The sequence below is a fragment of the Rattus rattus genome, chromosome 14 (genome assembly GCF_011064425.1).
Source record: "Rattus rattus isolate New Zealand chromosome 14, Rrattus_CSIRO_v1, whole genome shotgun sequence".
Classification (NCBI taxonomy): Eukaryota; Metazoa; Chordata; class Mammalia; order Rodentia; family Muridae; genus Rattus; species Rattus rattus.
Genome location: NC_046167.1, coordinates 25,311,364 through 25,325,556, shown reverse-complemented (window position 1 = coordinate 25,325,556; position 14,193 = coordinate 25,311,364). Strand labels below are relative to the sequence as shown.

At 41.6% G+C, this 14,193-nt stretch overlaps 1 protein-coding gene across 1 annotated transcript in view; it reads left to right on the top strand.

Moving 5' to 3' along the window:
* The window catches only part of Ryr2 (ryanodine receptor 2), a 393,422-nt gene that overhangs the window by 28,952 nt on the left and 350,277 nt on the right, over positions 1 to 14,193 (top strand). Inside the window, exon 3 of the mRNA XM_032885202.1 lies at positions 935 to 1,039. Coding sequence (XP_032741093.1) covers positions 935 to 1,039 — 105 coding nt within the window. The remainder of the gene's footprint in view (positions 1 to 934; positions 1,040 to 14,193) is intronic.

Here is a 14,193-nt window from a genome sequence, read left to right as displayed (position 1 = left end):
AGAGAGGCCCTGCCTTAATGAAGAAAAGGTATATGGGTCTGAAGAGATAGTTTAGAGACTGAAGGCAAGGCCATCCAGAGACTGCTCCACCTGGGGATCCACCCCACGTATAGTCAACAAACCCAGACACTATTGCGGATGGCAGGAAGTACAAGCTGACAGGAGCCTGGTATAGCTGTCTCCTGAGAGGCTCTGCCAGAGCCTGACAAAGACAAAGGTGGATGCTCGAAGCCAACCATTGAACTGAGAATGGGGTCCCCAATGGAGGAGTTAGAGGAAAGACTGAAGGAGCTGAAGGAGTTTGCAATCCCATAGGAAGAACAATATCAACCAACCAGACACCCTAGAGCTCCCAGTAATTAAACCACCAACCAAAGAGTACACATGGAAGGACCCATGTGTCCAGCCCCATATGTAGCAGAGGATGGCCTTGTTGGGCATCAGTGGGAGGAGAGACCCTTGGTCCTGTGAAGGCTGCCCCAGTGTAAGGGAATGCCAGGGCAGGGAGGTGGAAGGGAGTGGGTAGACAGGAGGGAGCCCCTCATAGAAGCAGGGGGAGAGGTGGATGGGTTAGGGGATTTTCGGAGGTGAAACCTGGAAAGGAGATAACATTTGAAATGTAAATACATAAAATATTCAGCACACACACAAACACATGCACACATACACTCATAGACACACAGTAAGGAATTGATTATGAACAGAAAGCACAACGCATACTACATAGGAAGAAGATGGTGAGAGGTGACCCGTGGAAAGGGAAACGAAGGGAAGGGAAACGAAGGGAAGGGAGGGGAGGGGAGGGAGGGGAGAGGAGGGAGGGGAGGGAGAGGAGGGGAGGGAAGGGAAGGAAGGGAAGCTTTTAGACATTCTCTAGGCTGCATGCTTGAGGAGGATGTCCTCCTGATGGCTTTCTCTCTCTCTCCTCACCTAGAATGTCCCCCCGGACCTGTCCATCTGCACCTTTGTGCTGGAGCAGTCCCTGTCAGTACGGGCCCTGCAGGAGATGCTGGCCAACACGGTGGAGAAGTCAGAAGGGGTGAGTACTTATTTTCTGTAGTCTTGGGGTCTTTTTTACTGAACTTAGCTGTGTGTGCATCTTTGCTTGCCTGGGTATTAAGATTTTTTTTCTAAGTCAGTGGCTTCTACAAGTGGGTTCCTTATATTTGATTATCTAGCTATCTAGCAGGCTTAGGATGTCTTAAAGACATATAAAAAGACAATCCAGCCTCCATCTACTTCTTGCTTATGTGTGTAGCTTGTGAGTATTTGTGTGTCTCCTTACATGTGCCCGTGTCACAGTCTGATTTTGTGCCTGGTCATTTATCATTGAGCTCTGTGGCCTCTTCAGATGCCTCCCCCATGCAACATCCCTAAGCATCTTCGTAACTAACACAGTTTCATGGCACCATTCTGTATTTTAAATGACGAAACTACCGCAGTAGCTTCAGCGAGTTGTAATCTGTAATTTTGAAAACAAGCAAAACCATCTCCTGAAAATTAAAACTCCTATTCTCTCTCCTCATGGAGATATTTTTCTTTGAAAGTCTATTGGATTATTTTAATTAATTTTTTTTTGGAAGACACAGGATTGCTGCTCTTTGGAGTATTGCCTGTTCTTAATCAGTTCATTAAAGTTTTCAGATCATCAGGAGCGTAAGTGGCCATCACACTTTCCCACTTACCAAGGTGTTTCGAAGTCTAAAAACCTATTTGTTTCCGGGAATTCAACTGGCGTTTCCTTTTGCCATTATTAACTAGGTGTTATCATCGTTTAGCCCCCTTTTTAATTTGTATAAATAAAGAGATTTAAAAAATATTGTCATAAAGTTTCACAAGGTGACCAATCAGCTATGCTATATTCTTTTATCCTTAAGGTCTTCAAACACATCTTATAACTTTTGGTTTTTTTCCCTCAATTCCAAATTAATTTTTCACATATGAGATATATGTGTGACCAACGTGGACAAACCATTTATGGCTATTGTCCTGAGAGTTTTATATTTGTCCGAAATTCTTCGGAATAAAATGGGAAACAAAAAGTCTTACCAGGAACAATTCTGTGTCTTAGTTTCCGTTTTAGGCGCAAGTCAGAGCTCGAGTGTGAGCATGGCCATCCTGTACCCATCTCACAATATTTTGCTTTTCCGTAACAAATTTAGTTGATTTAAAAATTAAATCTCAAGAAATTCTGAGAGGGAATGTGCTTGCACAGTGTTGGTGGGAGTGAACGTTTCTGTAGTGATTGTGGGAGACAGTTCGAAGGTGACCCAAAAATTAGAAATAGAACTGTCACATGGTCTAGCAATTCCACTACAAGGTATAGATCCTGAGAAAATAAAATGAGTATGTTGAAGAGAAACAAGTTCTAACATAATGACTAAATATGGGAAAGAATGGTGACTTCATTCGCCATTGTACAGAAAGCTGGTTTGCCAGCCCTCAGACATGTCACCCGCTTCATATTATTCAGAAGTCACTTTTGGTGACTACAAAACACAGACCTCCCATATCAGTAGGTGTGAAGGTTTTAGGATTTATCTTTCCTTTGTCAAGGTTTTCCATTCTGTTGCAGTGGTGTTAAGTTATGAAAAGGTGAAGCTGGTTTCTTTCTGGAACAACCTCTTATGGCTTTAAAATAACATGAAGACCTAACAATGCTGAAATTTGAATCTGCCCTCACAAACAAAACTCTAAGCAGTTATCTGCGTTTGCGCATTATTGCTTTCCCATTGTTGTGGATTCTGGCTTACCTCAGTTGCCCTAAATTAAAAATTTATGTTACAAAGCCGCTTTTTTCTCAACGTCGCTTTTGCACAAGCTGAATCCATGAGGTTGAACTAGGCAATATCACGTGCCCAGAGGAAACAATTTAAAGTAGCATTTAAGGAGTTGTGTTTTTAACTTTTTATTGTCAGAATTCTGGACACACACACACACACACACACACACACACACACACACACACATCGCTGCCACAGTGCTTTTACTAAGTCGAGTTTTGAGTCGTTCTCTAGCTAGAACATGTCTACCACAGTTACAGTAGACGTCCGTGTGAGGTGTTAGATCAGCATCTTTCAAAGCCCCACATGGTTGCCACAAGCATTAGTCAGGAAGTAGAGTGTGGTAGGACTCGCCCATAGCATCAGTTCTCAACCTGTGGGTTACTACCCCTTTGGGAATCAAATGACACTCTCATAGGGGGTACCTAAGACCCTTGGAAAGTACAGATTCATTACGATCCACAGCGGTAGTAAAAATAGAGTTACGGAGTAGCAGTGAAGGCAATTTTATGGTTGGGGGTCACCACAACATCAGGAATTGTATTAGAAGGTCACAGCATTGGGAAGGTTGAGAACCATTGTCCTGTACAGGATGTTGGGGTGGTGTGAACAGTGTGGGATACATCACAATGGACCTTGAGGAGGTCTAGGTTAGGAAGCCTTCCCAACTGAGTGATAGCAGTGTCTCCTTTAAACAGCCCTGTTACATATATATATATATCCCCAGTCAATCATCAGCTCAGGGTTAGGCCGTATAACTGGCAGGTGCCCTAGGAAATGAGTCTCTTGGACTAGGCACATAAGCATTCCTCTCTTCCCAGCCATGTAACACCTCTCTAAACCAAAAGCATTCTGGATTATTTCATCCACGGTGATAGGAGTCCATTGTGTGAGAAAACAGAGATAGAGATCTGAGATACAAGTAAGCTTTCGATGAATTGTATCAGTGTTTGCGATTCAGAGAATCACGACAGTAAAGGGCAGCAAGCCGCTGCCCACAGATGTCGGAAGATGCTGAGAACAGAGAGAGCCCAGCGAGGCTGCAGAAGGCTGCAGAAGGCTGCAGAAGGCTGCCTCTGTTGTGCTGTGTCTGCTGCGTCTTGCTCAAGTTTTTAGTTTTTTTTTTTTCTTCTGACCTCTATACATACCCATCTTTCCTTCTTATCCTTCTGCGAGTCCTGGATTTCCTGTGGTTCTTAGTTCTTGTCTGCCTCTGAACCCACCAGGGTGGGTTGCTTCTTCACAGATCAGTTTGTGGCTATTGCTCTAGCACAGCGTTCAGAGGCAGAGCGTGAGGGTCCCAACCCTGCCATATCTCAGCACTGTCTTCCCACAGAGGGAAGTGTGCCTTCGTCCTCAAGTTTGAGTATTGGCCAAATGATGTTGGACGTAGAAGAGTTAGTAGTCACTGCAAAGTGGCTTGCCTAAAATCCTAGCACTCAGAAAGCTTAGGCAGAAGGATTGAGTTTGAGCCCAGCCTGGGGCTACATAGTGAATTCCAAGAAAGTCTGGGCTACAATGTGATATCCTGTCTCTATACAGATTTCTATTCATACCCTTTTCTTACTTCTCACACATGAGCAACCCACACGGTTGTCCTGGAACTCATCCCTGCCTACCTTTTTTCTGATCATGGTGGCTTCCTTCCTTTATGGAACCTTGGCTACTCCCACACCCTAGGTCTGCCACACAGAGCTGAGCAGCTTAATGATGATGTCATCATGTTAAAAACACAGTGACAGCGCTTGCTGTTCTAGTTTCAAAGAGTTTAACCCTTTGTTTAACTTTTTGCTCTTGAGGTTGGTTTCATCTTGGCTAACTTACAAAAAAAAATAGTTGACATACACTTCTTTTTATATGACTTCATTTTTAAACACATAGTTGAAACCTGCTTCTGTGGGCACACCTGCCAAGTGAGAAGTGATACACAGTGGTGGAATGAGCTTGTTCAGGAGATTTACTGAAGCTTCTTTCTAACAATATTTGCAGCATTTGCTGCGAAGGCTTCTCCTTTGTTTAATGCCACAACTGCAACACACAACTTGTATGACCTATTTTGGAGCATGCATTTTTTAAAGAAAAAACACTTTATATTACCTGTCCTTTCTGTCATTTGGTATTGGTTGTCTTTGGTTCTAGAAGACTATAGAACCTTGCCCATTTTGGCCTTGACTTATGACTATTTGACTGCTATGTGGAATATACTATATTCCAAGGTATGTAAAGTTTTCTGTGAGCCTTAAATGCAGGTGAAAGTTGAGGAAATAAGGGTCAGAGGCTGAGGATGTCTGCTGCTAGATAGTGGCCCCAAGACATGAGAGGGAAATTGCACCCACAAATCTTAAGCTATGGTTGAACAAACCAACATAATGACAATACCAGTTGACATGACAAGCTGAGCAGGGGATAGTCAAGAAGGTCCTACCCCTAGATGAAGAGCTTCAGGGGATCAGTTCCCACATAGTTTGTCCAACCCCAAGTGATCAGCCCTGCATTCATTACCAGCAATGCTAAATGAATTAAGTAGGTTGTATATACCTGTGTACATATTTACATATGCATATAACAATAGTAATAGAAGAAGAAGAAGAAGAGGAAGAAGAAGAAGAAGAAGAAAAGAAGAAGAAGAAGAAGAAGAAGAAGAAGAAGAAGAAGAAGAAGAAGAAGAAGAAGAAGAAGAAGAAGAAGAAGTAGTAATGAATTGGGAAGAAGGGTGTATGTAGTAGGAGCTGGGGAAGTCAAGCAGATGCAGTATTCACGTATGAAGTTCTCAGCCAAATATTAAAATTAGACACTAAAAAGTAACTATAGCATAATCTAGGAAGATGTAATTAGAATTAGCCAGAGTTTGCCCACATAGCCTCTTCTCAGATGGGGAAGTATGTTGGTGTTTCTGTCACTTCTTCAGTTTAAGTCATGGTAGGCATATCTCACTGTGGATCTTAGTGGTTTACTATAGGTTACAAGTGATGCTTTTAAAGTAAATAAAATTAGGAGATGATAAATATTATAAAAATATAATATCAAGATGAATCTTGAATGAATTGAATTCCAGTCACTCATTTAATTAATACCATTTTTTTAACGTTTGGAAATAAGCTATGACATATAAAGTCCCTATGGATCTAACAGTGACTAATGTGAGTTTTGCCATTGATGGTTCTGTGATTGCAAGGTCAGAAAAATAACTACATTTCTTGAGGACTATGTTAAGTATATAGGATTTCTAATTTCTGATTCTGACTTTTTTTCTTAGTTTTAAACTCCTCCTCCATGCAATTAGGATTACTCTTAAAACTACTAGCATGAGATAATTTCAAGTTTGTTTCCAGGAATAATTATTATGCTATTCTCTAGAATTCATGTAGGAAATGGAACTTCTGGAATGAAAACATATGATATTTTCATCAATATTCTTTATCTTCTGAGGAAAAAAATCACTTTGGATAATAGACACTCACAGAAATTCTCCTGCCTCAGACTCCTAGGTGCTAGGATTATAGGTGAGAGCCATGACACCTGGTTCAGAGGTATTCTTTTTTTTTTTTTCTTTTTTCTTTTTTTCGGAGCTGGGGACCGAACCCAGGGCCTTGCGCTTGCTAGGCAAGTGCTCTACCACTGAGCTAAATACCCAACCCCTCAGAGGTATTCTTAAAGTCACATGAATGGTTCCATTTACTCAAATAGTTTATTCAATACAAAACTATAAGCATACTGCTTGTTTCTAAATAACTTCTTCTTCTAAGGAAAGGGACAGGGACACCCCAGTGGCTTAATTGTTGGTCAAGCTAGCAGATGTAAGGTGATCCTGTATTTTTTGTGTGAAAAAATGAGTTGTAGGATGTGACATATTAACAACTTTTAAATTTTATTCTCATAAAATTTCATCTCTTTGAGTCGTGTACTCTGAGAATACTCAAAGGTGCATGAAAAGACTACTAGGTGAACTCACTGGAAGATGAATTTTTTAAAATACATTTAAAAAAATATCAAAGCACCATAAATGAGTTTTTATGAGTACATGTATTGAGCCTTGAGGTACCAATTTCAGATAAGCAATTGCATAAAAAAATGATCTTGTACCTGTGCAAGATCAAAAGGTGAAATTCAGGGAGTCTAATGCTGTGTCTTGTAATTACCAAGTGCTAAGATTATACAGCAGATTCAAGTCCAAATCCTGGTAGGCCACTGAGCAATCTCTCTGCCCCGTAGTCTCCTTATTTATAGAGTGAGACAAAACAATAGCATCTCCCTCATGAAGTCATGAGACTTAAATCTGTGACAGACACAGGGCATGCTCCCCTCCCCCCCCCCTGCACACACACACACACACACACACACACACACACACACACACACAGACACAGACACACACACACACGGGAGGCTTTAGGGTGTGTTCATGAATTTGTATGCTTTCTCTGTTGAGTAGTTCAATGACATCTGGATCAGCACATCATTTCACTCAGAACAGCAAATATCCACAGGTTCAGCTGTCAGTTCCCTCTGTCTCTTCAAACAAATGACCACCACTGTCTCGCACTGGCTTGACACATTGCTATCCTCTTACATTCCTAGAACTCCCATGTTTATTAATTCTGTGAGCTGAAGCAGAGGTGAGTGTAATCAGGTGTGTTTAGTTAAAGCTCTTGTTATCATGTAAAGGCATCAGCCAGAAGCACTCTAACGGAGGAAGGGTCTATTTTGACTCAGTATGTGGTACAGTCCACCATGGCGGGGAAGGCACAGAGGCAGGGAGGAAGGTAGGAGATCAGGTTACGTCCACAATTGGGAGACAAAGAATGATGAACACTAGTGTTCAGCTCACTTCTCTTATTCAGTCCACTGAGGGACAGTGAAAGGCACCCTGGTTCCCGGTTGAGGAGGTTTGAAAACCCAGTGACCCTGAAAGGGATGGTAGGCATTTGGCCTGACTCCCAGGAAACCAGGCCTGTCATTAGTCCACAGCTGTCCATAGATTTGTGACCATCAGTCACGTAAGGGCAACGCCCCAAACCCCTCCACAGGTAGAGGATGTGACCACAGGTCAGTAGGCTCAAGACGTATCCTATTTATAATGAGGTACCTAAAGGCCTGGAGGCTTAGCCAATCACCTTTTCTTTCCAGACACTCCTCCCTGCAAAAGGTATTTAATCTCAGGACCACTCTGAGAAGTGGTTTTACTCATCCACTTTTCCCCCTCGGCCCCAGCCTAGATCCAGCCTAAGGGCTCCCACTCTGTTCTCAGCTCTTCCTAGGTATTCCAGCAGCTCCTGGATGCCCAAGAGCCTGAGAATTCCATGGTCTCCTTGCAGGCCCGTGGACCCCTGAGCCAGCTCTGGCTGTGTCCCTCTCTCAGACTGTGCTTCTCCACCCCTAGAACAGTGTCCCGAGGCTTCCTTACAGTCTAACACCTACCCGTGGGGTAAGCGCAGTCAACTTCCCGTGTCCTGTCCCCCAGAGCCACCTGAGTCTTGTGGTGGAATGGACATGGGACCCCACTAACCTATAGTTCAGGACTGGAGCCATGAGATGGTGACACTCACAAAGGGTGAGTTTTCCCACTTTAATCTAGTTAAGATAACTACCCCATCTCGTTCAAGGCCAAATACTAATGATCAGAACCCTCTTCAGTTGATCTTGGGGACTTGTTTCCTAGGTGATTACAGATCCGCTCAAGTTGACAATTAGTAGTGGCCATCACATTCAATATTTCTATACATTCTTCAAAATACAAGGGGAAGCTCCGAGTACCCAGCACGACCTCCTCCAGTCCACCCTCGTATCTATGAAATGCTTAATGCACTCATGCTTTACGTAGTAGCTAGTACCATGTCACTACCTCTTTGTATGAGAAATTTCTGTTCTCAGATGTCTACTGTAACTTACAGTGTCTTGAAGGGCTGGGTTCTGTTTACATCTGATTTCTGGAACATCCCTCTCAAGTAAAACTAAGGACAACCATTTCAGGGAGAAGCCCGGAAATATTCCTGATAGATGTGTCATTCTCTGTTGTGTCTAAAAGCCCATGTATGTGAACACATTTTTTTCCTTCACACACAGAATTGGAATTGTAATTTAAAATAAACGGGAGTGTAATTTCCTAAACCACCTTCCAGGTGCACAGCTTTGCTGATCCTCACCTATTTTCTTGTCATGTATAGAATGTGGAAGCCTGTGGTTGAAATGTGCATCTTGTATTCGTAGACATTGTTTTCTTTATATTCAGGAGGAAAGGCTGTGTGAGTCTGTATTTGACTGAAGTAGTTCACAGACTCCAGCATCAAATTCAATAAGGGGGTCAGTTTAATCGGTGTATAATTTAATCACAGTGGCAGAGTTATGGGCTGTCTTAGATTATGAATCTGAATGTATAGGTTATTTGATATGATTAGAACCATTCGATTTGGACATTTTCTCAGATTTCTTGTGTGCTTACCCTATAAATATACTTATTTATTATTATATATAAATATGGATATTTATATATAGCTACTTCCTAGCAAACAAACAATAGGATTAATTCATGTGATGATCTATTGCAGAATTGCTGGTGTATTGTTTGCTTCTCTGCTGCTGTGATAATAAAACATTGTGACCAAAGATTCCTTACGGAAGAGAGAGTTTATGACGTGCCAGGATTTCTGTTAGACCACTACTGAGTGGGTAGGGGAGTTGTCAGTGTCTCGACTTTATCTGATAGCTACTAGTTAGTTCTTACTTAGACCGATGGAAGCTCTTTAGAAGATGATAACCATGATAATCAAGGTTAGAGGTTTAGTTCCTCATCTTAATTATGTTTTCTAGACAGTCCCATATGGGTATAATAGGGGACATTTCTTGTTCCTATAAGCCCATATCTCTAAGTAGAGCCTGGTGCACACATCTGAAGTCCCCACATGCTTCCTGCACATGCCCGGATCCCTTGGAGTGCCTTAGGGTCTTGACTCTTGATGCACATCCCCTGAGTACTGTGAATGTGAGTGTGAATTCATAAGTCATCTTCTGGTCTATGCAGCTCTGCCCTTCTTGGCATGTGTAGGCGTCTAGTTGTAAAGGAAGAGGGCCAGGAGTTAGGGAAGAGGGCTGCGGCCACCGTAAAACCACGGGTCACCTTTGCACACACCAATTTTTTTTTTCACAGTTTATAGAGCTGGGGTTTAAGGATTTTTTTTTTCATGATGTCTAGGGGTATTCACAGTAGACCTGAAGTTTCCTTAAGGTTGATCTTTTCCCTAATAGTTAAGTAATACAGCCTATCATTATCCATGGCTGATGATTCTCTTCCTTTGCATTGCTTATCAAGTCTTTTAAAATGCATTAAAGCCATACACACAGTCCCAGGCTTGAGACGCAAAGCCGAGCCTTCTGCCACACAAGTGTGTCTATTATTAGTCCCCAAATAACAATGATCGCTTATTATAGAAATGTATCACCGTCCAATGAGGTCCATCCTAAGTGGCTGCATTTTCCCCTCTCATGTTCTTCTAATTTTTTTAGTTGTCTCAAATGAGATTCCTTGTAGCATTTAATTGTGCTTAGTAATCCTGATAAACTGCCCACCCAGCAGCCAGCTGCCTGTTATTAACTTAGGGACCCACCATTAGAATTTGTTAACATGAAGTCTTCTGCAAGAACCACTTTGACATACTCATTGCTTCATAAGAGGAAGTATTGGCTTAAAGTGTACACATTTCCCTGAATTTAGACAAATTCAGGGATCATTTAAATAACAATAAAGCCACCATCCTGCTTCTATAACGGGGATAATTGAGGAGATCTCAGTGTTCTACTGCCTGCTTTAAGCTTTAAGAGGGGGAAAAATAAGTTGCTGAATAAAAATTATGATTACCTTTTGCTGAACTAGGTCACACATGAGGGTCCAGGACTCCTGAGGTGACTAGTCATGACTGACAGATCTGGCAAAATGGAAGCCTTGTGGGTCACTTAATACAAAGCAGAATGAAAAGAGAAGTTAGGCTAATGTATATAATTCAGCAAATTACTGGACTTGCTTTTGTGGCCTCATTTGCTTAATTAAATTTATGGTAAAAAAAACTTTTTTCTCAAACTGACAGCAGAATTTTGCAGTCTCATGCAGTTTAAAAATACACACCACAGCCGTGATTCTCAGGGGCAGATAAGGCCTCAGCGTTTATAATCTCTCTAATAAGGATGCTGCGTCTATGTGGTCTCCTTTACTGCTTTGCATTTTCCATTTTGAAATTACTTGGCCTGTTCCTGGAAACACTTCAGAGGCCTCAGTTTGAGGTCTAAGGATGCTCCGATTCTGTCATTTGGAAGTATGCAATAAGAGGCTCAAGATGGCTCGGTCGCTGCTCTTGTGGAGAAAGTAGACTTGGCTCCTAGCACCCACTAACTGTCTGTTAACTCCAGTTCCTGGGGATCCATCCCCCACCTCTGGTATAAACGGGTATAAAGTGTATATATGATACACTGACATACGTGCAGATAAAATGTCCATACATATAAAAGTAAATACACCTTTTTTTTAAAAAATAAAATAAAATAAAATGCATACTACTGTGGAGAAGAAGTAGGTGTGGAGACGGCCCTTGAGAGAGTATGATCCTGGTCTTCCAGAGGATCGTGGCTCAGTTCCTAGCATCTATACCATGAGGTTCATAACTATCTGTGACTCCCGCTGCAGGCGATCTGACTCACTCCTTTGACCTTGTTGGGCATCTGAACTCTCAAGCACTGACCCACCCACATACATACTTGTTTAAAAGATGAGTTCAGAACGAGAATTGAAAGATTCCTTCGTGGCTGTTGTGTCCAGTAGGCAGGAAAGCATGCTGGAAAGCCTTAGACAGAAGGTCCACAGTAAAAAGTAGAATTTTTCCATTCAGGGGAAAAACTCTGAACTTGAACTGTTAAGCATTAGTACTCTAACATAGCCATGTGGATTTCTTTTAGTTCTGTGTTGATTGGCAGTCGGGTCATTTAAGAAATATTTGGTATCACAGAGTCCACATACAATACATAGCAAGTTTTACAGGGAAAGAAATTTACAAACCTAAGCGGTGTTTGTTTTACATGGTTTCCCATCTGTGTCAGAATCAGCAGGAAACATTTGGAGAGGGGAAAAAAAAATCAGTAATTCTGTTTCCAGAGAGCAGTTGACCAGTATTGTGACTTTGGGGATAAAAATTTAAAAGGCCTTAAACTAGGAACATTTAAAACTGACTAATTTAGAATTTGTTCACTCTAATAAGAGGTATTACGTTACATAAGAAATATGGTTCAGAGACAATGGAAACATCCAAGGTAGCTAGGGGATATGGAGCAAGAATCCTAGCACAAAAGAAGTCCTTTGAGGTATGCCTAACACTTCCAGAACCTTGGGGGTTTAATATTATATATATATATATATATATATATATATATATATGCGCTATGGGGTATGAGAGATCACTTAGAAGTTAAGAGCAATGGCCATTCTTGCAGAGGACCTGGGTTCAGTTCCCAGTACTAGTGTAGCAGCATACAGTGGGGCTCTAATACAATCACCTGCATACATGTGGTGCACATACACTCAGATATGAACATATGTACACATAACTGAAAATAGTAAATATATACCTGCTGTTGAAATGAATGATAGCATGAAAAGTGGGAAGACAAAAAGCTGCTCTTCCTGGAACCTGCTGAAGTTACTGATTTGTACTAGAATGTTAAATGCCTTCCACGCCTAAGTCATCTTTAGCGTGGAGAAGACTGGTGTACTCAGCAACCTTTAGGGAAATGGAATCCAAATATTTGATTAACATAAAAGAGAAGAATGAAAAGAAAAGACTTAAGAACGTAGTGGGATTTAATCTGCTCTGAATTTAGATTGTGGCGGTGGCTTTCTGCTCTCTAAATATGGCAAAAAAGAATTTGCTAATTGTGTGCCTTCATAGGCAAAATTATGAAATGTAAATTGTTTCAGTCTCTTCCCTCCTCTCTGCCCTCCCCTTCCTTTCCCTTCTCTTTCCCTATTTCCTCTTCCCTTCTCTCTGTGGTATAGTTGCTGGGGGCAGGTGTGGGTGGTGTGCATAGAGGATCAAGCTAGGAGCTGTGCATGTAACAGGCAGAGGAGCTCTGCCACTGAGATCTATCCCTAACTCTGTAAGTCAGGTTTTGGTAACAATTTAACAAGACCAGGAGACCAACAGGATACAAATACAGTGATAAATATAATGTAGCAATAAAGCTAAATGTAAGTGAATACAATATTCAGATTAAAATTCCTGAATTAGGGCTAAGGAGGCTGAACATGCAGGAGGCCTGCATCCTGCCTTTTCTGTTTCTTGATTGACAAATGCATGCTGTTGAGCCCATTAAATTACAGGAAAAGTAAAAGCAGTAGTCTGACAATGTGTGTGCATGGCCGGAGTATCAATGTGACTGACGGAGGAGTGATAGGGCAGGAAATAGGCGATTTGTAGGACACATGCAATGATCATAGATTTCTATGACTCTGGTGATAGATACTTAGTGAGTCAAGACAGGCACAATGGTGAGGGAAACCTAAGTCAGTCAACCATGGGTTTAAGACTACAACTGTCATAGTAACTGTTACTGTACACGGAGGGCAGTTGACAGGGTGTAGATTTGCAGGAAGCTCTCTGGGACTGTCTTCCCAGCAACCTTTTATACTTTGCAGGGGGAGGGCCTGTCTGTCTTGTGGCTTTCTGTGTTTTGTAAATTTCACTAGCTTCCTGATTCTTTGGAACCTAGTGTTTGACCAGAAGGAGTAACTGCACAACACCATCTCAAACAGAATGACACAGAGAATTCCAAGCAGCAGCAGCAACAAACTGTGTAAGGTTACGTGATTTCCGTCCCTTTGTGTGTTCGCTTGTAATTAAAGCAGAAACTGAAAACAGAGATGGTATAGGAATTATGTTTTTTTTCCTTTAACGATGCCAATTTCAGCATGAGTTATTTTGTATTTGGCTGTGTCCTGTGCTAAGTCAAGATGACATTTAAATGAGCATTTTTTCTAAGAGAATTTTGTTTTGTTTTAAAAGTGAAGTTGTTCCTTTTTATTATTGATTGTATGATAAAACACCTAGTATAATCTGCTACAAATATTACAGTATTTCCTCTAACATGATAGGATTAATATATTCTTTAAACTTCCACGCAATCGGCGCTAAGGATTAGCTTAGCATGCACAAGGCCCTGGATTCTACTTCATTCCTGAATAAACTGAGCAGGTTATAAACCCAGCATGTGGGAAGTGGGGCAGGGGGATTAGAAATCTAAGGTCGCTGGAGAGATGGCTCAGTGGTTAAGAGCACTGACTGCTCTTCCAGAGGTCCTGAGTTCAAATCCCAGCAACCACATGGTGGCTCACAACCATCTGTAAAGCATCTGTAATGGAATCTGATGCCCTCTT